The 25,308-nt window shown below is 38.7% G+C and overlaps 2 protein-coding genes and 1 long non-coding RNA gene across 5 annotated transcripts in view; 1 reads left to right on the forward strand and 2 right to left on the reverse strand.

Moving 5' to 3' along the window:
* Positions 1-68: 68 nt before the first annotated feature.
* On the reverse strand, positions 69-12,928 carry caprin1b (cell cycle associated protein 1b). Of its 2 annotated transcripts, none has more exons than XM_067590118.1 (18): positions 12,766-12,928; positions 11,038-11,202; positions 10,779-10,841; positions 10,578-10,664; positions 10,225-10,463; positions 10,034-10,116; positions 7,283-7,513; positions 7,106-7,158; positions 6,912-6,995; positions 5,670-5,840; positions 5,487-5,595; positions 5,310-5,371; positions 4,172-4,264; positions 2,672-2,818; positions 2,137-2,290; positions 1,829-2,005; positions 741-847; positions 69-625 (listed from the first exon to the last, which is right to left on the reverse strand). In XM_067590118.1, exons 2-18 carry the CDS (start codon positions 11,200-11,202, stop codon positions 539-541), a joined length of 2,112 nt encoding a protein of 703 aa, XP_067446219.1. In that variant the 5' UTR covers positions 12,766-12,928; the 3' UTR covers positions 69-538. The 2 variants fall into 2 exon arrangements, with proteins under 2 accessions (XP_067446219.1, XP_067446218.1); XM_067590117.1 differs by having other exon boundaries at positions 1,829-2,008.
* A 6,954-nt stretch (positions 12,929-19,882) lies between these two features.
* Positions 19,883-24,490, forward strand: lmo2 (LIM domain only 2 (rhombotin-like 1)). 2 transcript variants are annotated; one of them, XM_067590121.1, is made up of 3 exons: positions 19,883-20,268; positions 21,795-22,010; positions 23,188-24,490. In XM_067590121.1, exons 2-3 carry the CDS (start codon positions 21,820-21,822, stop codon positions 23,411-23,413), a joined length of 417 nt encoding a protein of 138 aa, XP_067446222.1. In that variant the 5' UTR covers positions 19,883-20,268; positions 21,795-21,819; the 3' UTR covers positions 23,414-24,490. The 2 variants fall into 2 exon arrangements, with proteins under 2 accessions (XP_067446222.1, XP_067446221.1); XM_067590120.1 differs by having other exon boundaries at positions 19,895-20,621.
* The window catches only part of LOC137183227 (uncharacterized), a 54,899-nt gene continuing 51,477 nt past the window's right edge, over positions 21,887-25,308 (reverse strand). Inside the window, exon 4 of the long non-coding RNA XR_010928429.1 lies at positions 21,887-21,975. This is a non-coding gene — a long non-coding RNA (uncharacterized lncRNA). The remainder of the gene's footprint in view (positions 21,976-25,308) is intronic.

Genomic DNA, 25,308 nt, shown 5'->3' on the forward strand with positions numbered 1-25,308 from the left:
ATATTCTACACTGCTCCACTGAGTGACACAAAATACAGGACAGCAAAAACTCGAGGCTGAAGCATGGGTATGCAACACAACTTTATTGAAACTCTTGAAGCAACATCAATTTACAAACAAAGAAGGGGAGCTCATTGAACATAAAAACGCTTTTTTTTCTTTTAGAACCAAAATGACAGAAGAACTGAGAAAGGGAATAAACTCCCAAGGATTGGACCAGCAGTGGCAGGTGCATTTTTTTAATACAAAAAAAAAATAACTTATGAAATCTTTCAAGTTTACAGGAATATTGTAACACATTGCATGTGTAAATCGATGATTAGATTTACATCTTAGCCTGTGTTTAGACTTAATGATTTAATATTTCCAAATATCAAAGCAGGCATTACTTTGATTGAGGAGACAGGAAAAATACCACTGATGAAGAACAAAAAGAACATGAGTGAGCTGGGGCAAATGCATTCTTGGATTTTGAATTTTCAGTGTGGTGCAAGTTTATCAGTCACATCTCAGTCACAGTCTCAAAATGAAAGGCCTTTCAGGATCGCATTGCCTGAGTGCTGCCTCTTGACACCCCTCTGGGTCCCTGGCCAGCTCCACGCTTGTAGTTCTGTTGGTAACCGTCCTTGAGCAATTGGTAAAAAAAAAAAAACACAGGAGACACATTTTAGAAACCACTCCAACAGACAGCAAAGATCACATAAACAAAACCAGTGAGAAGTCTGAAAGCATCTTCATACCCTCTGATAATTCCCATTGGAGTAATCCCGAGGCGTGTTGAACTGAGTCTGTCCATAACCAGAGTTTGGAGTGTTGGCGAAAGGAGGACGATAACCATCATAGCCACCTGGAAATAGGAAGACTTTAAACTTACAATACTTGCCATGACATTTACAATAAATTAAGCTCAGACTTGTACGCCCCTTTCAGACATGTGCCTAGTTACGTTTAGGTGAACACAATTTTACAGGTTGCTTTATTGTCTAGATAAGTATCAAAATCACGCTGTTATTTAAAAGTCAAGACGCAGCAATGGTACTGCTAACATTTCTGCAACACTTTCAACATTGCACAAGTCTGAATTGAACACTGTCAGATTAACACCAAGACTGCAGCAGCATGACATTAAATATGCACAAAGAGATGCACATCTTGCTCCTCCTTCTTAAGAGCACTGCAATATATTTATCATGTCTTTACCGTCTCTTATGCACAAAGTACAAAGTAAATAAAATTGGTTTAATAAGTCTTAGTCCATAGACTACTTTTTTTCTCCTCTCACTGTGAGGGGTAAAAGAGGAAAAAAGAAATAATCATACAACCACAATAATGATCATACAAGCTCTCCCTCCCTATATTTTCATCTTTCATTCATGCAACTACATGTATGAAATCATGAATATCCAGCAAAACTCTTTACATTCAGCATGTGAGCAAATAAGAACCAAGTGTAAGAAAATAGGCAGGGTATTCTATAATCATTTGTGTTTAAATCCATGACTAGAAGCGGCAAATGATTACAATGGTCATTAAGTCTCAAGTTTTAAAATCTATCACTGATGTGACCTTTAAAAAGCTACAGAAAAACCTTCTATTCTTTCACTTTTCCCTCTCATTCACCGGATGCCACAGGCAGGCATTATACTCTTTCCAATTATAGTCCTATCATGTCTGACTAAAGCCGTAATGTTACCGACAGCTATGTCTGAATGACAAAAAGCCACAGATTTAACAGATCGATGAGGGCTGCAATGTTATACATTTCATATCTGAAAAGGGCTTCAGTGAAATGAATACATCAACTCGTGGCTGCAGGTTGTGAACTTACCTCTGAAACCGTTTGACGAGCCTCTGTAGCCATTGATCATGCCCCTGGCATTGCGGGGTCCACCACGAGACATGCCTCTGCTGTTGTAGAAGGACTGAGTCTGCCTGGCGAAACCTGGGCCCTGCTGGGTAGGCTGCGGATGACCTCCTGACTGGTCTTGGGAATGGAAAGCACCAACTACTAAAAAAAACAGAGTTGGGTGCCCCAAAAAGATGAAAATCAATGTTTGTTTGTTTGTTTTTAAATTAAACAAGTCACAAGAATCCAGTAAGTAAACAATGAAAAGAATAAAGTGAAATTTTGCCCACCAGACTGCAGTTGTTCTGACTGCATCTCTGTCTGCTCCACAGGATGCTGGGACTGGCTGCTGAAAGCCTGGTTGTAGCTGTTCTGGTACTGGCTGGCCTGGTTCAAAGCCTCTGTCTCATTAGCTGGCGGGACTGGGGCATTGAGGTTGAACACCTGAAGGGCGAACAAGGGCCACATTGTGGTGAAGCCAAAACCAGAGGAAAGGTCACAGGCTCATTAGCTGTGAAGTCCATTACTCACTATTTCCTGGATATAGTTGCTTGACAACAAAGCCATACAACTGCAATATGATGAGAGGGCACTTAAGAACTCCACAAGTAACTCCTAAAAGCAATCATTAATGCATTTCTATTTAGATTCCACTGGCAGTGACGCAGGAAGTTCTGCAAACAGCTGTTTCATCTGCATGACTGGCCAGATATTCTGCTCTTTGAGTGAATTTTACTTTAATACATATATTTTTTGGCAGCCTGAGTAATTGGTCAGGAGGTTTCACTGAAAATTGGGGAAGGAGTATCATCACAAGGGTCTTACTGTCTGCATTGACTGGAATGGTGCTGCATTGACATTGATGCCACTGCTGTGAGGAGCTTTGGAAACCGGCTGGAAAACCTGCGTCTGAGAGGCGGGGGGGAGAGCTGTAGAGGGGGGAGGCTGCTCTGACGACAAGGACATGGAGGTCTGTAGAAGAGGAGAAACATAATGCAAATTGTATTAAAGTCAATCAGGAGTTTGTAAAATGTCTTAATGTCATTTATACTGTAAAGTGCAAGTTTCAAATTCCGAAATTCAAAATTCTCAAAAAGGACAATTAGTTGAACTAATTTCAACAGAAGTGCATTGCATCCACAGGGGGGAAAAAAAAAAAAAAACTTCTCATAATTATGACTTCTGCATCTCATAATTATGATCATAATTACAAGATCAGGTGTTACATTGTATTCTGTGACCCAATTAGGAATTCCAGCTATATTGTAACTGCTAATGTTTTTAATCATACTTTACTGCATGATTTATTTTGACAGTAGTTAATACCAAACATGGCGGTACCACAGTTTGGATGCATTTCAGATACCTGACTTTGTATCCATGATGCATCTCACACTGGCTTAGCTGCTCCTGAAGGAACAGATGAGAGACTCTGAGCAGGTCAGAGCGCTTTCTGCCTCAACAATCCAAAAGGACTTTAGATGCCTGTGCAATGTTGCGATACTAATAATAACACTATCCACATTATTCAGTAACATTAATATCTCCTAATGTCTCAAACCAAAGAGAAAATAAAAGTGAATTAAATTAATTATTGCCACTTTGTTTCTGTCTTCTCAAATAGTGATGGTTAATACCAGTTCTCTCCTAATGAGATAGTAAGTCATGATTATAAGATAAGTCCCCCCCCTTGGTCAATGAAATGCTCTTCCATACATTTCACTTTTTGAAACAGTGTTGTGAACAATCTTTTTTGGAATACACTTACATAAAAATATTCCATATATATTTAACATTATTTTTTTTACATTTTTAACCATTAAAATAAGGTGATGGACAATTTTTCAATTCTAGAGCTAGGCCGATATAATGACCAATATTAGCTTATTGCAGATACATCTGTATTGGTGTTTATTTGTTGGCCGATAAGAAAAAAAAAAAAGTGTCATAGAAATGCATGAGATATGTTTACGGTAATCTATAAAAACAGTGTCACCATTATAGAGTTCACCAGAGAGCACTGATCAGTTTAAGAGTAAAAAGTCCCAATGAGTACATTCCTTGGTACAAGGTCTTTAAAAAAATAATCATTTAAGGGATCCTTAACAAAAATGTTTATTTATATTATGCATTTATGTAAAAAGACAAGTCGCTAATATATCATAATCTGATTTTTTTACTCCCACATGTCAATATTAGCCTCAAAAATCCATTATCAGTTTGTTTATTCTAAAAGGTCCTGACCATGAATGAAAGACAAACATCTGACACATTAAACTCGACCAGTTTCAGTCAACGACTCTGTTACAGAGCACCATTGTTTACCTGGATGGGGTCGATGGATTCCGTTGAGGGTCTAGGATCTGGCGTGTGTGCGGTCTGATACATGGGAGGCGGTGTTGGGGAGACGATAGGGACCTGAAAATGGAGAGGAAAGATGAAACATGTTCTCTTTTTAAAAATGCTTATTCGTGGCTACACAATCAGTAATGTGTGTATTAGGCTTGGGCAGTATCTCTTTTTTTCCATACCTTCCTGACATTTCACCAGGATATGGTATATGGCGGTATTTGTGTAAAAAATAAACAAAAATAAAAACAAAAACATAAAAGCTGAGTTGCTGGTTATAGAAGTCATTGTAGCACGTATGACATTGTCTAGCCTACAATATTGGGTGTCTAATAGAGCTGCCGTGGTATTGATTTTTTCTTTATTGCACAAACTAACAAACCATTTAAACTGTCATGGTAGCTGCCATAAAAAAATGTTTTTTAATCTGAGATTTTTTAAAATAATTGGTTCCTAATTACCATAATGGCCTGAATATAAGCTGACCTTGATTATAAGATGACCCCGCCTGTAACGATACTGTTTCTAGAAAAATACTTTTTGAATATAACTGACATCATAGTACAGTTATACACTCACACACTCTCCTACCAGGCTCTTGGGAGCAGTCAAAAAAAGTTTTCTCCGGCAGTTAGCATTTTGTAAGTCTGACTGTTTATCTTCTTGAGCTTCTTATCATCTGTCACAGTGGTATTTGGCAACTTGACATTGTTTCTGCAGTAAAGACGTCTAAAAGACACTTTGGACTTGTTTTCATTCATCATGAATTTATGTCCTCTGTGGCAGAAAAACACTTTACACGAGCCTTCAGAGACTCCTGCAGTAAACTGGACCAATGAAACACTTTTAATGTTTAACTAACACACTAACCATACACAGACTTTAAAAGACACTTGCTAACCTAGCAACATTAAAGCTACAAACAACCCATAATGCAACACTCTGTGTAGGAGTCGGTTTTACACTAGTAATTCAAAAAGAATATCTGATGTTGTGAACATGTATTTGTCAAGAGGTATGTCTGTATTTTTGACAGCACTGAACATTATACCTGATACCCTGATATACCCTAATATCTTGATACCGCCCAAGCCTAGTGTGTAGGATCACTTACTTGTGTGGGCTCAGGTTGGACAGGAACAGTGTTGGGTTGCGATAGCCGGGACTCTGGATGAACTAAAAAGATTATAATATTACACTTTAAATCAACAAGAAGTCTCACTGTAGCTTTCAACTGTCATATTTACACATCACATGGCATCCGAACAGAGTTTCTCTTTTTAAAGCCCACCTGGAGGACACACCATCTGTGGTAAGTCCATGTTCTGAGCAGGTTTCATGGGCTGGGCTGATACGATGGCTGGGTCAATAGGCTGTCCGTCAAACTCCAGCATGGAGTCCTGAAAACAGAGAAGTTATTGGCGGCGTGCTAAACATCGATAGTCAACAATCATCTCTGGCACAAAGTCCTCACCTGCATGAAGTTGTACGTTCCCTGCATCTGTGCCATTAAGTCCTGCACAACCTGCTTTCTGACCATGGGGTCAGTAGGCGGTACAGGAGACGCTAAGTTCAAGGGGTGGGTCTCCAGGGCAACAGGGGGAGGGGTAGGCTGCACAGGCTGCTGCTGCATGGCATTAACTGCCTGAGAGTGAAACACAGAACAGGTGAATGAAAAACATGCACAAAAATATGAAATAATGCTTATTAGATGCTACCTGTGGCTTTACATTCAGATCATGGATTGTATAAAAAATGAGATAACATTTTGTATATGTCCATTAGTCAGAGTGAAATTTTTCTCGCACATGTGAGTAACAATCTGGCGAGTGTGACAGAACAAAAAACTCCTGTAGAGTGATCATGAAGGATCATAGGTTGGAGACCAAGCACCTGTATAACAGCCCTCAGGGCAGAAAGGAACTGCATATAGAGCAGTGGCTGTAAAAAATATTTAGCACTCCCCCACTATCTTCATCAGTCTTATCAGCTCTCCGACTGCTGCCATCACAACTCTCACTTGCAAAGTTATGCCAATCTGATCAAAAAACATTCCAATTATGGTCAACTGGATAGAACATCTGATAAAACAACGATCTGATATGAACTAGTGACAGATCTAACCACTAACATTATATAACCCGTTTTAACGACGTGCTGTAAAGAGAAAGACATAAATGTGTCATGTGATAACAGTAGCTGTTTAATGTTACATCGCAAACAGCTCATTGTTTTAAGAGCAGGCCACAATAATGACAGCAACACGTTTCATTAATGTTACTGGACATTACATAAAGCAATAATGTCTAACATGCACCCAATATCAACTGAGAAAATGACTTTCTCCTGTTTGCAGTCGACTTCCAAATAGTTTCCACTAAAATACTGAACTATAAGGTAGTCATTGCAAACGCTGCTCTCTAATGCTCAGTCCTCATCAACATGGAAATGTACAAATATGGCCAAAGATGGACGGAAAGACTTGAAATAAATAAATAAATAAATAAATAAATAATAGTAATGGATTTATTTCCGAGCTTAAACACAGATAAAAGAAAAAAAAATTAGGTCAATGTGCCCCAGGTTGCTTTAATAATGCAAAACAAGTTCAAAATCAGAAGGACTAGCAGAGTTATTAGCCACAAAAAAAGAAAAAAGTAATCTCATTCCCAAAAAACAAAAACAAAACAACAACAAAAAGATCTCTGCAGCATACCTCTGTTTCCGTGGTCCACTCATCCCCCTGCTCCTTTTCACTGCTGCTGTATGTGCCGTCTGGAATGAACTGTCTGTTTACAAACTGGAGGAAAAAAGCAAACATCAGCATAGGGTAAAAAAAAAAAAAAAAAAAAAAAAGAGGATAAATAATCAGCCCCAAGACTTCACTGGCAAGAGGAACATTAATCTAACCTCTGTTGTTTCCACCGCAATGGGCTCTGTGAACTCCTCAATAATTTCAGTTTCTGTAAAAGAAAAAAAAAAAAATCAATTTAGAGAATGCGGTGCTGATGTCTTCACTGCTTGATTACATAAACATTTTAAAAATAGATTGTTTCATTTAGCATAACTTCATATAAAGATGATGACCTGGATCAACAGTCTGCTCTTCTGCTTCTGACGATTCAGCTACTGATGCTGCTGCTGCTGCAGCAGCGGCTGCTGCTGATGCTGCTGCTGCCGCTGCCGCCGCCGCCGCCGCTGCTGCTGCGGCTGGCTCTTCCTCCTCTTCCTCCTCACACACTCCGTTTTGGTGAGACGGTACCCGGTCGAAGTACCCGCTCAGCAAAACCTGGTCCAAAGTCTCTTTCAGTGCCTTGTCTATCAGAGAAACAACAGTCATCAATTTACTGAAAAGTCAAATCATGAGAGCAAAAATCCAATAATCACATTTATAAAGTTACAATAATCAAACCGTTATTTTGTGATATTTATCATTAAGGATGGATCAGGGTGGAGAGAAACATAGATTTTATACCGTAGCTCACAAAGTAGGTATGTACTTTTAGAAGTGAAGGTACCACACACATAGAACGAAAACTAAACAGTTAATGTCCATCCCATCTACTAACATGCCAACATGCACCACACCTCTGCACAATGTTGGCACCGTATTAAGTCCAATGGCACCGATGCCCTTCCCTTTGTCTGAGTTTCTGGAATGTTGTACATTCATTATGTCACATCTATCCCTATTTAATCACCTGTTGTTTGTCTTGCTCCAATTAAAAAAAGAAAAAGAAGTGAAGATACTCACTCTAAAAAGTACTTCACTTATAATTATGAAATAATATTCAACCACTCGCTTATCAGGATGATAATTATAAGCACAGTGATACCAGCTGTATACTACAAACATAATCTCAACTGCTGTGATTTTAGTCTGATGTGATGCCGCTGGCAGATATAAGTATGCACAGCTTAAAAAAGTCAATAAAAAAGAAAAATGATTATGCAGCTTTGATTAAAAAATGTGATATTCAATCATATTCATCATTTTTTAAGCAAAAATGCCAAACTTTAACTAGTTCCAGATTCTCAAATGTCTTTCATAAGTCACACAAAACAAGCATCTTAAATATGTCATCTTGGTCTCAGGGATAGACATTTTTTCCTGTTTTCTGACTTTTTATAGACCAGCCAATTGAGAAAATACCTGGCAGACCAATTGAAAATGAAAATAGTTGTTACTTGCAGCACTTACAAAAAACAACAAACCAAAATAAAACAGGTTTGTCCTTAAAGTGGTAAAGGTCTAGGATAGTAAAAATCATGTAACATTGTTGCCCAGATGCAGGTGTGACGAGGAACTGGGAAGAATGAATGAGGTCATGTGATAACTCCAACAAGTTCAACCAGCCACCTGCACACACTGCGGCAATCAGAGCCAATTCAGATCTTATTTTGGGTTCTAAACTCACCATTTTTCTTGGGCAACATCACATTTAGTTTAAGTTTACTTTCAGCTTGATGCCAAATTGTCACAGTGACATGATGTGTGTGAAGTAAAGTTCCTGGCATCGTTATCAAGAATCAATGATTAAAAAAAAAACAAAACAAAACAAAAAAAACCCAACAAGCTCTGACAGTGGCTAAAGTTTCTCAAGTTTTTGACTGATTAGTTAGCTACTACAATAACCATGACTTGTAATTCATCAGAAAAGCCCCTTAAGCTAGTTCAGGCATTTCCACTTTTGGCTCTTCAGGCAAAGCAGGTCACTGTTATTTCCTTTACTGCCTTGTGCCTCAGGCCAAGAAGTCTGCTGCTGCCTGAATAAATATCACCCTGAGTCACCACATGGGCCTTCATCACTGAGGTGAAAGGGTTGGCTGGTGTCACTACACTGAACTGGGTCACCAGTATCCTAATGTGGCTCCAGAGATCTGACCAGTGGAACCACAGGCGACAGGGCCACTGGCACCCTGCCCCGCTGCTGAGTCAGGATAAGCCCACAGCGCTCAGCCCCCAAGCAGAATGCAGCAGTGCGAGCCCGAGGCCAGACCGCTGAGAATGCAGTACGCCAATATCCCCAAGCCCTGATTATTCACATCACAGCACTGCCCACATGCTGCATTAACAAAACACAATGCACATTCTACATTAACATATTAAGAATGGTTTAAGGCCAACAATACATGACAAGAGGGTATTGTTTACAGTGTTTTCCATGTCCATCTACATACCTTGGCAGTTCTCAAAAGTATTTGATAAATTACTTGTGGCTAACTTGAACATGATAAAAAGCTTGCTGATGAATGCTGTGTCACCATCCATCTGATAAAATGTCCTGCCAACAATTCACACCACCAGCTGGGCATTTAAATAAAACCAGTTTGTCTTGAATAATTAATCCCCTTTTATCTAAACTTACATTCTGCTATTAATTGCAGTAAAGCTGCAACTAATTATTGTTTACAATACTGAATAACCTGATGATTATTTTCTTAATCAACCGGTTAATTGTTGGTCTATGAAACGTCAGAAAACAGAAAAAAAAAAAGCCCATTGCAGTTTCAAAGAGCCGAAGTTAATATCAATTGCTTTTTGTCTGACTTAAAGTCCGAAACTCAAGATCATAGAAGACTAATAAAACCAGCAAATATTCACATATGACAAGTCAGATCAATTGAATTTTTGGCACTCTTGCTTGAAAAATTACTTACAATAATCATCATAATAGTTGTGGATAAATTTTCTGTTGATTAATGCGGCTGATTGTTTCAGCTGTGAATTGCAGCTTGTACTGAAAATACTTCAGCCAAACTGGGACCTAAACCAAAAGAATATTGAGTTCTACTGCTTGAAACCATTTTTTAAGCTCAAAATTACATATGACTTACATGTTGTTCCAACCACAGCCTTGTCCTTCCCTTCCAGTAGATCCCAGAGGTGTACAGATGCTTCTTCATACTGGTCAACCAACCTGCGAGTATTAAGATAAGTTCAATCGATCCCCTTATTCAAGAAAGAAACAGAAGAAGTCCTTTTCATCTAAAACAAATCGATCCAGATGTTAATCTTGTAAACCAACCTGACATTTTGGTCACGGTCTGGTCCAACCAACTTGTAGAACTCATCGAAAGCTGTGAGGTCTGCATCTGTGAGCAGCGGTGAGCCTCCGAGTCCCTGCTTCAGGTCCTGCCGCACGGTGTCATCTCCCAGTCGGTCCAAGAGGAACTGCAGCTCCAGAACTGTCTTCAGCCTCCTCTGCTCTGCCTCCTCCCGCTGCAGCTGCTCCCTCCGTGCAGACTTCTTCACCACCTTCTGGATCTGATGGTAATACACAGGGGCCACATAGAGTCACATTAATACAAATTACCAAAAGCCTGAGGGAACTTTTTTTTTTTTTTTTTTTTTTTTTTTTTAAAAAAGAGTCATCCTTACATCTTGTCCAAGTCCAATAAATGTCTTCTGCAACTCCCGGGCAAATTCCAAGTTATTTATGATTTCCTGGTATTTGAAGAGGGCCTCCTAGAAAGACAAGTGGTTCAAAGACATTTCAGACAGAGATTTTCACACATTGAAAATAATCAACAAAGGATTATTTGTGTTTATGTACAAAGTGATGAATGCCTGTGTACCCACCAGCTGGTCCTGATTGAGGCGCTCCCCTTTGTCCTTCCTGACTTGATAATCATCCAGTTTACTCTGCAATAGAACATCCAGGATGCAGTTAAAAGCTTCAACATTTTGATACATTAACCAGGTAAGTGTTTGTTGTCTTAGGTTTTATTAGTGCACTTAAGCTATGGATTGGTCACTCGTGCTTTACGTTAACAAAGATGCAGGAACATGTTTTTATCAGAAAGGAACTGTTTATGAAATGTTTATCTGCCATATTTACCTTTTTCTTCTCCATGTTGCGGGCCTTCTTGTCAATGACACACAGCACTTGCTTCAAGACTTCGGACTGTCCACCGAGTGCAAAATTGCCCATTGACCCTGGAGCGGATCCCACATCTGGGCTGGCAGACTGCACTGTCCTGTTTGCATTCATCGCTGAGGGCATCTGGAAATTCAAGTGTGAAAGGTCAATTTCTTCTAGTAACAATGACACACTTTTAAATCAATAAATGTTGCATAACGGCCACTGATTAGAGCTTCAACTACTGATTATTTTCATCATCAGTTAACTTGCCAAGACTTTTCTCAACAACAACAGTCACAAGAAAGTGAAAGTCCATCAGTTTCCCAGAGTCCGAGGTGACAACCGACAGCCCACAACTGAGAGGGTATTCAGTTCACAATATGAGACAAATCCACACACCGAAGAAGGTTGGCTCAAGCATTTTGTTTGATAAGCAACTTTAATCATTATATTGATTATCAAAATTGTTGGCAATTAATTTTCTTGTGATCAACTAATCAACTAACAGTTTCAGCACTATATCCGCAAATATTCACATCTAAGAACATGGGACCAGTAAAAGTTTGGCATTTTTGCTTAAACTATGACTCAAACAGTTAATTATTTACCAAAACTGTCAATCAACTAGTCAACTTATCATTTCAACTTTACATAAGGTAAAGGTGTCAGACTGCATGATAACAGTGTACATAAATAGATACACTGATGTCACAGGGATCAAATATCATAGAGATTAAAGATCCCCTCTAGACATGACAATTTGTGTCTGATATACCTTTCCGCACACAAAAAAAGTTAAATTACCACTTTAAAATGACATCTACTCCTTCTCCAAATTTAAATTTCAGAATCTAAACATATGCAAATATACGTCATCTTAGAATTTAAGTACTAGACACAAGATGTCTCCTACTTCACTGTAAAGTCCATTCTCAGTGTTTATGCACTGGAGGCTTCAAATTTCCACCTCCCACTTGGGTAAGTTGAATATTGGACCAGAATTGGCTTCCAAACTAGCTGTGATGTCACAAATCAGGCTCGTAGGCCCACCCTTTAAAATCTGATTTTCAATGAACACAGAAACTTCCCACTTTAGGCAGTTGAATGTGAAAACAACCTTCTAGTGTTAAACTCTGCACGTACATGACTCTGCACAGGAAGCTCAAACAAGTGACAAGAAGAAAACCGAGAGAAGAGTGGGACTTTAACTATGTATCGATAGGTGAATAGTGTATGAGGTTAATCGGGGTAACTGTAGATGGTACAGTGGGGATTTTTAGCTCACGCATAGCAGAACAGTACAGCTATGCATTACAGGTGGTGTATCATTGATGTAAACTAACTGTAAACGACACATGGAGACGAGGTATAGCTTCGCAACAAAATCAGAATACCAGTCTGGCTATTTCCTTGAGCCTGGCTAACTTTAGTTCAAGCTGAAGAGAGAAATCCTGTATTTTCTCCCTTTTTTCTTTCTATAGCTTTTAATACAACACCTGTGTCTTAAGCTGCCGGCTCTGTGGCCCGGTGCTCTCTGGTGTTTTATCTCTGAGGTTAGGGTAAAATGGCCCTGGCCGCACTGCCGTTAGCACAGTCACTTTAGCATCCCTCGCAAACTGCTAGCTTGCTCGTCTGGCGCGTGCTAGCCAGCAGCCGGTCGGGAGCCTCAGTTACCTTTGTAGCAGGACTCCGTGTTTCACCCACCTTGATGTTATATATCCACAGGGGAGCTTGCTAACGAAATGTACGAAACGGCCAAGTTGTTGTTGTTGTTGCTGTTGTTGTTGTTGTGTTGCTTTATTTTGTGTTTCTCTCTTTCTCGAGTGTGGGATCCGCCCCGCCGGCCTCACCGACAACTGAGACGGTGCGAGAGACGGAGGAACTCTTTATAAAGGCGCAGGTCCTTTTTTAGCTGTCGAAGACATGCCTGTCTAAATAAAGTATAAAAACAAACCTTAATAAAGCTTTATTTTTATTAGTAACGTCATTTTACATTTAACACACATACATTAGTTTTACTGTTTAATAATTGGCTAATATTGCAACAATTATACATTTAAAGTTACTACTTATGTGCAGGCAAAATTGTGCATAGCCTCTTGGCAGAAAATCTGCACAATCATTAGCTTTGATTAGGCTACCCTGTCTCGATCTTTACGCCTTATACAGTATTTTTTTGCTGCAGCAACTGTCCCACCCGGCTCTACGGGCTGACATATGCTGCCTCACAGCTGTATCACCACATATCGCATCAGACATTGCAATGCATGACTGTGCCATCTTTTTTTGTACATCAGACTGAAGTTCAAGTTCAACATGAAAATGGGTAATAGAATATTTCAGGATGACTGTCACTGAACTGTAAGAGCTTTAAAAATTGTAAAATAAATAAATAAATAATAATAAATAAATAAATAAATAAATAATAATAATGAAAAAAATGTTACGTTGCAAAATGTGAGCTTGCCATCTGCAAGTCAAAGATTTAATTTCCAAACCAGAAACCAGGCACACTACTTATTTTGAAATGAGAAAGTTATTTCCTAAACCAATAAAAGTAAACAATAAATACATAAAAAAAAACTTCAACATAATAATAATAATAGAGTTGTAACAGTGTAACATGTTATTTTAGATTTCTACATAGGTGTATTAAAAAAGACATAAGGCCCACACAGATAAACTGAAAGGGAAAGTCAAAATATATAGGGCATGTGATCCTAGAATCTGTCTATATTCAACTAGGCCTGCAACTAACAATTATTTTCATTATCGATTGCCTATTATATTCTTGATTAATCAATTAATCATTCTATCTATTAAAATGTTGGAATATAGAGAAGAAATGTCCATCACAATGTCCTTAAGCCCAAGTTGACATCCCAAAGTTGGTTATTTTGTTTCACCAGCAGTCCAAAACCCAAAGATATTCTCTTTACTATCACTTAAGACAAAGAAACACTGCAAATCCCCACAATCAAGATACTGGAACTAGGAAATGTTTGGCACTTATGCTGGGAAAATGTCTTAATTGATTATCAAAACAGTTGCCAGTTGTTTTTCTGTCAACTGACTGATCAATTGATCTACTAATCATTGCAGCCCTCTAATGAACTAACCTGCCTGTCTTGAAGAAGCTGATTTTCAAGAAAAAAATAAGATATGTTAAGCACTATGTTCTTTTAGCACAACTAGAGGCAGCATCACAGCATTACTATACACTTTTACAGAAAAATCTTGACTTAAGGTCCACTTTCAAGCTTTTAATACTTTCAACGCTCAACCACATCTCACAGTCTTCATCAATGGATTCCCCTGGAGTTTCCTCAGATTGTTACTTGCTTTGTGCTGCTCATGTAGGAAAATAAGAGTGACTCCTTGTAATCCTTTCTCAGAGAAGTGAAAGTGCACACATTCCTACATTACTGTCAATTATACATTATTGTATATATAAAGCATGGACTTTACACTAAAACCATCTGTATTAATTGCAGTGAAATACACCTATGTATGCTAAATTACAATTAAGCTGACTTGTGTCCTGGAAATACTCAGTAATTCAGAGTTTCACAACCTTTTCTGGCCCATGAGCAATAATTTAAATAAAGTCCTACAATTATGACCCCAGCATTTAGACAGTTACAAAGATGTTATGCATTGTATTTTCAAGAGCATAAAGATAGCTCCAAAGATATTTTACAGAGATCATGATATACAGAATTTCTTGATTTATTGTTATCATTTAAAACATATCAATCGCTCAGTTTTACAACCATAAACCTCTCTGCATCTGCACTCTTAGGTTGACAAACTCTGCAGTACATTTTTTATACACAAAAAATTCCAGTGTTTTCCACATCAGAATCCATCAAATAATCATACCATATACAGCAATAAGCGGTGCAAGCACTTAAGTAAATGGAAAAAAGAACAAAACTGGTGCCAAAGATCACAAAAGTTGCTGTTTGCCTGGGTGTAAAACTGTCTTTGTCAGTTACATCAGTAGGTGGCAGTAAAGCTCAACCGTATAATCAACACCATACCACTGATAAAGTGTTGTGTAGTAATACTGTGGTTTAAGAGAGAGTTCAGTGTAAAAGTCCCCACTAGTTCTAAACCATCCATTTCTAATACATTTACTGACAAATGTATTATTATAACACAGATAAACTTCATAACTTACTCATCCAAATAAATGGGAGAAGAAGTTCCCAACTTAAATACATCTGAATGATTTGATGATTAAATTCTTCTGATATCTTCAGTATTTTCTTCTGTTTTTACGTCACCTTTGAGCACATTATTTCCATCAGTATCTACTGGGGGAGCAAACTGACCAGTAGTCCAAAGAATGTGAGAGCAGCTCTCTTTTGTTTTGCCAAATACAGGAAGCAGTTAACATGGCTGCACAGCTTTTTGATTGCACTGTTCCACTGAAAGTGTTTTCTTTTAGGGATAATACTGATTATGGGAGGTTCCCGAGGGTAAGTGAAGCTCCCTTTCAACGAGTGACTCATTTCCGCAGCCTGCTGTATTTCAATCAAACAACAACACAGTCCACTTTTTAAAAGAATTCCAGGGTGGTTCCTCGTCTGACCTCTGACCTTTATACCTTGAGATTTTTAAGCTTGCAGTCAATCTCACAGCACTGTATTTCAAATCGATGTGGTGACGGTGAGCAATGAAACTTTTTGAGACCTGTGAGGGTGGGATGGCTCTGAAACAGTGGCTAATTATCACTTCACTTCAGATTAGGCAGGAAGTGGTCAGTTTGCTATTGCTGTTTCAGAGTTTGTGCTATCAGAGAGTCAACACTATGTCCAGAGTCCTCTTCAGGAAATGGGCCTGCAAGTCTGTATTTAGATTTTCCACAATGGATGGATGACCTAAATCTTTATTATACTACTAATTAGGAGATCTATTTTTCAGAAAATCGCTGAAGACTTAACAAGATGTTTTTTAATTGTAATATCAGTGAAATATCCTACAAGGTTAGTACATGAACTTAGAACAACTTGTGCTAATAAATTCACATTATGTGCTGAATGATGAAAGAAAGGACCATTAGCTGTTTTAGTATAGTTTGTGATTCGTTTAGTCCTGACGCTAATTTTCCAGCTGACCTCAAATTCCACACTGCTTTCAACTCCATAATGCTCTCAATACCAAACGGGCAAAACAGGAAGCTGGACATGAGTGACACCACTTCCCAAAAGGTTGTCTAGATTCTTAACTGTTTGTTCCCCAAATGCTACCTTACAGAAATACACGTGTAGCCTCCAATGTGACATATAAGATTAACATTAATCTTATGTAAAAGACTGGACAATTTCAACACTCAGAGTGTTTCTGTTGTAAAGGAGGGCTGACACATTAATGTCAAGTAAAGTGCACCTCCTTTCTGTGACATGTAGGAAGCCTAAAGACTCAGATAAAAGCTTTACCACCTAATTACAACATGCTAGAGTTTTTATGGTGCGCAGTAAGCGTTGTTTTCCTATCATGCTGAACCATCTGGAGTCGACCTGACTATCTTGGAAGCCATGAGAGGGGTGCCATCATGCACGGGGGGGATAGGAAGTGAATGCACCAACCCCCCAGGAAAGCTTCATCTCTGTGTGCCAGTTGCACATCCTCTGGGCTTTTTCACTCAACTTCACAGGAAGTAGAGGATGACTTGGTTGTCATATCAGTAGTGACTTTTTGTTTCTTTTTCCTTGTCTATCATAAATTTAAATTTTGCATTTGTGCCACATTTTAGAAGGTTGAGGTATCATGGTACTAATGTATAATGTATAAGGACTCTAAAGATACCAAATATGTTGAGCTGAATTTCAAATGAAAAAAGGGAAACTGAGACTGAAAGTTTGTTCTTGGCCTCGAAAACAGCAGCTGACAAAACAACCACCTGGTCCACTGGACAATAGTTGTTCTGGAGCTTTCAGTCATATCACACAATCCTCCTCAGCAGATGAGAGTTTGTCATTGAAATATAGATGTTGACGTTTCCATTTTTTCTGAGCACTTTGAGGACTTCTCGTCAGTGCGTTGGCTCAGAAGTTGACATTGAGAGAGATTAAAAAGGAAAATGGAAATCTATATTTCCATGACAACGGGGCCGCTCCATCTAATAAAGGAAGTTGTGTGATATGATTGAAAGCTTCAGAACGGCTCCTGAGTGGACCTTGTGATGAGATTTTTAATCAACTGATTAAAGGATGGATTCACAATTTTTCAAGTCTGTCCTAAAACAACAGTCAGGTGTCCAAATGAAAATTTTTCTTGCTATAATCATTCCTCCTGTTTATACTGGCCATTAGAAGATCCCTTTATAATGCACTTTCAATGTAAGTGATGAGGAACTAAATCCACAGACCTCTGTCTGTGCAAGAATGTATTTAAAAGTTGATTTTAAGCTAATATGAGGCTTCAGCCATCCAAATTAGTCAAATCAATTCAATATCTTTCAAAGTTACTGTCTTTTTAGTGCTAAATTCCCTCTTTGTGTTACTGGACTGCGTAAAAATGTAAGCATCTCACAATTTTAGAGCTTTTATTGTGAAACTAATGTGTGTTGTGTTTTGCACTGTGGACCAATGTAGCTATAATGCATTTTGATGTGAGACTGGGTTGTCCACTGCAGCTGAACAGGAAAACACTGTCCACTGAGACACACAGAGGGAATTTTTTTACCAAAAAGACTATAACTGTGGAAGATATTCACTAACTCAGATGGTTGAAGCTTGGATTTTATTGCCCATCACTTACATTGTAAGGACATTAAAAATTTAATAGTGTGAAAAGGAAGAATGATTACAGTGAGCAAAACCTGTTTCAGTGCTCATACGGGCAGCTGACTATTGTTTTAAGACAGACTTGAAAAATTGTGAGCTTATCCTTTAAGGGAAAAATTATATTAGGGTTTAAATGTATGACATTTTTATCTAAAGAAGACCAAAGCCACAATGGCCCCTGCACTGCTGTGTTGTACCAGGACAATGAGGGAAAATAAGCCCAAATCTTCTCCTGAAAATGTTTTTCATTTGAAGGGTAGGTAGTATGAGTTTTATCTCCGTCAAGCTGCTCTGCTTTCTGTGTATCTGGCACAAGCCACTGCCATGCTCACCTTGCTGCTGGGCCTTCTCAGCTTGGTATCTATCCAGTGAGCCTACACAGTCCAACAACTGTCTAGCCCAAGGATGCATTCAGCCTCCATTTAGAGTTTGCCTGCAATCTTCCTACGTTGCATCTGGCTGAGGAGCTGACTCTGGCTGCCGGGGTGAGGTGCTTTATCTCCCTGTCCAGTCCAACTGCTGTCTGAGTCTTTACCTCCTGCAGGCAGCCCTGAGGCTCTGGCAGTAGATAAGAGGAAGGGCCCACAGCAGCTCTGGTTTGAAAAGGAAGGCTGCGAGGACACCAACTATTCATTTCTCACGGAGACAACCTTCAGAAGATTTTATGTGGGGATATTTTTATAGCGTTGGGTATCTGCTCTCTTTCATCAGGTTACAAGTCAGTAGGCTTAACATGTGAAACACATAAGCCTACAGGAAAAATAGAACAATGTTGAAAACTGCAAATTTATCAGTTTTACATTTGACATTAACATTTTCAAAAGTGAAAAACAAAAGTAAATAAGCACATTAACTCAAGTGCGGTATCAAGTACAAATTTGAGTTACGTGTACTTAAAGCCTATTTCCTACTTTCTAATCTACTATTGTAAACCTCAGCAGGGAATATTGTATATTTTACTTCACGACATTTATCTGACAGCTGTAGTTACTACTTGGCAGATTAAGATTTTACACACAAAACATCAGATCAGTTTATAAAATATGGTGCAATGTTATAGTATAAACTACTCAGCGGTGTAGTTAAAATGAACCCCAAACAAACAGGTGCAACATCAGTTATAATAATTATGTTAAATAAACAACATAGCATTGTGAAAGGGACCATTCTGCATAATGAGTACGTAATGTATTTAGCTGAATGTACTTTTACTTCTTAAATACATAAATCAACACTTTATCCACAAGTGGATTTTAGTTCAGTTCTCACAACAGCTATGTTGCTTTTGAATGTTATTAAGCACCATGTACATTTGTTTTTGTGACAGGAATTTCATATAGATTACAACAGGTTTGTAAAGTTCCACACAAATATGGAACTGGATATATACAAAATAAAATATATTTACAAAAAGGTTTCTAATATAAGTTAATTAATTTATTACCACACTTTCTAATGAGGCACCTTTTACAAAGGGTTCATAAGTTGCGATTAATAGCTTGATAATGGTTACTAAACAATTCACTAACACTTTATAGATAAGTAATAAGCCATTGTGACACTTGTTTGGCCTTTTTAAGTCTTAAATTCATCAGGTAGACCTTTGACCTTCTGGAGGGTCTGCTGCAGAGCAAAATCCATTTATTTTTTAACGTATTGGCATTTGTAATTATAGATGACCCACTATTTTTTCTGTAGGCTTAACCGAAAGTAAGAAAATTGCACACTCATTATAGCCTTTTGAAATGACTTTTAATGACTCACCAGTCAGATTTCTCTCAACCTGACAAACCACAAGTTGTTCAATAAAGTGTTAAGAATAATAGTTATATATAATAAACTTATAGCCTACATCCTTTACAAAGTCAGTTGTACCAAAATGCTTTATAAATGCTTTTTCCCCCCAAAATAACTATGTTTCATAAATCTTCTCTTATGAGGGAAGTGATGAGACAAACCATAATTACCGAGAAAACACACACACACACACACACACACACACACACACACACACACACACACACACACACACACACACACACACACAACACAACACACACACAACATAAGACCTGTCACGCCACTCTATGTAAAGCATATAATGAACTCATTAGTCTCAGTCACGACCTAACGGCAGGCTGTGCAGTGTTAAGCTGTCGCTTTAAGGCCGATTTCCCCCCATTGTCAAACAGTCGTGAGCAGGAAGAGGGAAACGAAAGCAGAGACCGAGGGGGGCCAGACGTATTTAAACACGATACTGCTGCTGCACAATAACGATGCCCGCGGCTTCATGCAGAGGAGCGCGTCTGCCGCAGCCCGCTCACTTAAAAAAGACGCACGGACACGGAGAGAGTGACCTTTTGATTGGATTGATGGTGTTATAAAGCACGGACAGTCCTTAAAGTCGCCGCAGGTTGGTAAAATATACTTGAGAGACATGGAAGTGTCACCACGGGTTATTGCCTCAGGAAATGATGACAGTGTCCTCCATCATCGCTTAGCTGCCTAGAGCGAACATTTCTTGTCTTGCGGCCATTTCGATAGGACTCATCTTGCTATTAAATTAACACGGAGAAGCTTAAACCCGGGTGTAACTGGCGTCTTTGGGGGCTGCTGGAGCAGGTGCAGCGCGTCTTGGCTTCCGTTTCCCAGCAGGGAGCCACTCAGCTGCCTGTGGACTCCAAAACCCAATCTGGATCAGGTTATTGGACATCATATTTTAGGAATGTCATCCACCATAGAGAGGAAGACACTGGAAACCAATGAGTACGTATCTTAACCAATTACTGGAAATAATATCGCATTTTTGATCTTAAAAAGACATTCAAGCACGCACTTGTGGTATTTTGAGAGCCAAATTATCTCATGCGCAATAACTGCAGATAATTGATAGTATGAGATCAGAAATTTCCCATTGCTAGGCAAACATAACGATCAAGTTCATGTGCAAGAGTAGATTGTTAAGTGTGTGTAAAGGAAAAGTTCAGTGTTGCTCAGAAGTTATAATGAGAAGCTTCTTGTCTTTACTACAATGTATAAACCATTCCAAAGTTCATTTTGTCTGTTTTGTTGTAGGCTTCACTTTCAACGTATATAAGACGCTTTTCTGCTTTATTAAAGAAGGCTCGCCGTTTTTTGGACACAGTACTGTAATTAGAGCCCAATGGCTCCCTCAGGTGGACAGCATCAAATCTTAAAAGTAACTCAAGATGGAAGATCAGTTAACATGGCTTAATTATACATCACATGTCATGTAAAAAGATTCAATAAGATGTGACTCAAAAAAAGAGCAAAATATACATACAAAGACAGATGCAAGAAACAGGAACATTAAAAATTTGGCAGACTGACAATTAGACTAACAAATGTCAGTGAAAGATCATTTTGGAAATGTAGTCTTTATACTCTGTTATTTTGCAATGTCAAAGTATCAACTTTCTCAATAATTCTCATAAATAATTTTCTATCATACATACTGATAACAGTAATGTATAAGAGCTGAAACGATTAGTCAATGAATTGACTAGTTGAGCTGCAACTACAATAGTAGATATATCGTTTAAGCCATACTCTGAGGCATAAATGCTTTAAAGTTACAGCTTTGCAACTGTCAAGATTGGCTACTTTCTATCTTATTTAGCATAAGATAGAAATCCAGAGCATCCATCTTATTTATCATATGAAGACATCAATTTGGGCTTTAGGATAACGTGATTAGCATTTTTCACTATTTTTAGACATTTTATAAACCAAATGATTGAGTATGACCGAGTAATTGAGAAAATAATACTTTTATTGCCAGGTCAAGCAGAGCTGCTGAATAAGAAGTTAATGATTTCAGACATTTTATAGACCAAACAAGTAATTGAGTAATTGAGAAAATAGCCTGCAGCCCTTGAATGTTAGATTTTCTAACCAGTCATCTCTCTCTCTCTGTAGGGAGCCCGTGGATGAGGTCCTCCAGATGCCTCCGTCTCTGTTGACATGCGGTGGGTGCCAGCAGAGCATCGGTGACCGCTTCTTCCTAAAGGCCATAGAGCAGTACTGGCATGAGGACTGCCTGAGCTGCGACCTATGTGGCTGTCGGCTGGGGGAGGTTGGCCGCCGGCTCTACTACAAGCTGGGGAGAAAATTATGCCGGAGAGACTACCTCAGGTTGGTTGTAACATCAAGATTCAATCAAGCAATCTGTTGACTTGTGTCATCACAAGAAACTGCAGTAAATTGTCATAAGAGTTAAAGTGATGGAAGAACTGTTGGCAAGAGTTAAAATCTCAGAGTATTTTGTTCCACTTGTTACACTCCCCTGCTTGTTGGTAAACTGCTTCATGGCTGATTGCATTTTCATACCGAAAGGGAGGTGGGGAAACAGTTTGGCCCTGTATTTGGATTTTTTTTTTCCTTTCTACTGGACATTTTTACTTTAGAGTCAGTAAGAAAGTACAGAGGCAGATGAGTAGAGGAGATTCAGATGGAAAAGTGATGCTGGAATTTGATTTGAGTAGCACATGTTCATGAGTCAGGACAAGGTCGGATTACAGCCAGGCAAGGGCCCCCAAAAGTCTCATTTTCACTGATTTTAAGTGGGTTTTGGCAGTTTGATTAATTGCAAATTTCTTAAGGAATTTTTGCTGATAAAATACATCAGCATAGACAGGTCCTGCATTACTGCCTAATCTGTGGTAGGGGTGGTGCCGAATCCAAATACATTATTCGGTAAAGCACAAATAGTGGATTTTATGAACATTTAGTTTATACAAATATTTTAAAAATTATTTGTTTTTGGGAAGAAAAAAACACATGTCAAATACCAGCGTGCAGGTCAGTTACATCGCTATCTCAATCTCTCTCCTTTGCTCCACCGTTACGTCTATCAGCAGGTCTCAACTAGGGGAGTCACATCCACCTGCTACATGACACACATTTCCTAATTTGGACATCACTCCCGGAGTTAGTAGTGTTCCCCAGAGATAAAGCTGAGCTACTGACACATGCAAAGTGCTCTCAAGGGACTCTCCATAACCTGTTGTTCCCCTTCTCCTTTCCACAAATTTAGGTTGTAAAAACTATGCAATAAATGAAAAGTGTAAAGCAAGAATCACCTTTGAAGTTCTTCCCTACATGTTACACAACACACAAGGTGGAAGGTGGGAGGTTAATAGGGGCCCAATAGTACATTTTTGCCCTGGGTGTACCTATCAGTTAAATCCAGCCATGGTCAGAGGAAAGATTCACAGTAGTTTGATGGAGACCCTGCATACGGAGGTTTCATCTTATAAAGATTGGGTGAATACTTTCCATCTCAATAACATCTTGACATCTCCTCCTTCAGGCTTTTTGGTCAGGACGGTCTCTGTGCCTCCTGTGAGAAGAGGATCCGAGCATTTGAGATGACCATGCGTGTGCGGGACAAAGTCTACCATCTGGAGTGCTTCAAGTGCGCTGCCTGCCAGAAGCACTTCTGCGTCGGTGACCGCTACCTGCTCATCAACTCAGACATTGTGTGCGAGCAGGACATCTATGAGTGGACCAAGCTCAACAATAACAATATGGTTTAGAAAAACCTGCTCAGTGTGATGGAGCGTCATCCTGCCTTTTCCCACTTTGGCTTTAAAGGGAATAAAATCTTGATAAACAGACTTTTTTTATAGCCTTATGCAGGCTTTATCATGCATCTCTCATTCGTATGGAAACGTTTGAACACAAAAGGGGTGGCTACATCTCTGAATTTCTCTGCTGGAGACTAACGAACACTGCACCAGCAATGACAAAAAGCATTTCATCTAGGGCTTCATCCTTAAATGCAAAAACTCTGAATATACGTAAACATGCAATAATGGTCATTTGTTATACACACTGGAGTTTTAGAATTTTAGCAATGAACAAATAACGAACAAAAACAAAATTTTTGTCAAGTTTCTTGAAGTCAAACACTGTTGCATCACCTCAGTCCCACCTGAAATGTATAATAAGATTTTCTGAAACTTTCCTTTTTACAGTTCTGTAATTTCCTCATAATATCTTCATAGTTTCTTGTAAATAACTATGTTTGGGACTAATTATAGGGAAAATAGAAAGAACTGCTCCATTTAGTAAATATCTATCAATTAAACCATTTATTACTTTAAAATGTATTCTCCATATATGATGAATTGTGTTCTTGCCTGTTGACAAATTTTTTTACATGTTCAGCTGACCTGCAGTTTTCTGACCGAAAGCTGTCTGGGTTACGCAAACAATTAAATGGAATTAATTAATTGTACCAACTGAACAGTGTATTTTCCCCATGATTAGCGCATAACTATGTAGTTTATGAAGTGTAGGAAACTATTAAGAATTTTATTTGGAAATTACAGACCTGTAAAATAAAGAGTTTCCAGATGTTCATGTATTAAATAGAACAAAATGTTCATTTTGTAAAGTCCTTATCAGAATGATTGCACTGTGTTGCCAGGTTGAACTGGTGGCGCCCTCTAGTGATCGAGGGAAACCATGCAATACTAATTTTACTGACTTGGAAGATGCTTTTAATGTATCTTTTGTAATTTTAACAACTCTCTTGACATGCACCCAAGACTTTTTGGATATCTGCTTGTCAATTTATTAAATAAATTACAGTTTAGAGAAACATTCATGATCTTTGGTGTGAGTGTCTTCTTCAGCGTCACAAAGGAACCTGAAATCTATGCATTCAAAGGAGCTTTTTGGACAGCTACTAATACATGGTCTTTAAGAGTACCTTAATCTTTAAGAGTATCTATCTAAAACAATGCATGTGTTTAAGCGATTTATAGTTGGTGCTTGTGCTGAAGTCTTATCTCACATTGTGGTACTTTTCTATTTAATGAGTAGATGTAATGTTATAGTCCTTATACCGGTTTTTAGCCACAAGAGGTCACTGAAAGAATTATTAATTCCAACTATCTCTGACAGCTCAGTCAGATATCAGGTTTTATAGTATCCCAAAGAGAACTGCTGAATAAGAAGTTAATGATTGCAAATCTATTGTAGGATGCAGCCTTTTCTCATAATCGACTCCTCTGGCATGGCAAAATGAGAGAATGAGTCCTAGAGAGAGAAAGAGAAGAGATTGATGGTAATGAAGTCATGATGTTCTGGCCTGTAACAGTCAGTGTCTCTGGATTTTTCTCCTTGCTGTGTCTCTTCAAAGCTGGTGCCCATCAGAGTGGTTCTGCTGTCTTTTTCATGTCTGCCAGCTGTCAACTCACTCTGAACTGGCCACAAGGCGTGCTCCTTCAGTGCCATCCCACAACCTCCTGCCATCCCCAGTTATCTTTACAGGCATAACAACAATAATTGAATCCATGAATTGCTCTTGCGTGTGAGGTCAGGAACGTAGGCGCCTGACCTCACTGCATTAGCTGGTGAGAGAAGCAGCCGTAACTGACATTAAAAAGTGGTTAAAAAGTGTGATCGGGAAACAATTTGCAAC

Source organism: Thunnus thynnus, chromosome 5, assembly GCF_963924715.1.
Source record: "Thunnus thynnus chromosome 5, fThuThy2.1, whole genome shotgun sequence".
Classification (NCBI taxonomy): domain Eukaryota; kingdom Metazoa; phylum Chordata; class Actinopteri; order Scombriformes; family Scombridae; genus Thunnus; species Thunnus thynnus.

Coding starts and splice junctions, on each gene's coding strand:
- caprin1b (XM_067590117.1), bottom strand. CDS start 11,202: ATGCCCTCAGCGATGAATGCAAACAGGACAGTGCAGTCTGCCAGCCCA. Junction 5,841..6,911: donor AGTGGACCACGGAAACAGAG/GTATGCTGCAGA, acceptor TTTCACTCTCAG/GCAGTTAATGCCATGCAGCA. Junction 2,819..4,171: donor AATCCATCGACCCCATCCAG/GTAAACAATGGT, acceptor CCTCTTCTACAG/ACCTCCATGTCCTTGTCGTC.
- lmo2 (XM_067590120.1), top strand. CDS start 20,581: ATGTCATCCACCATAGAGAGGAAGACACTGGAAACCAATGA. Junction 20,622..21,794: donor AAGACACTGGAAACCAATGA/GTACGTATCTTA, acceptor CTCTCTCTGTAG/GGAGCCCGTGGATGAGGTCC. Junction 22,011..23,187: donor TGCCGGAGAGACTACCTCAG/GTTGGTTGTAAC, acceptor CTCCTCCTTCAG/GCTTTTTGGTCAGGACGGTC.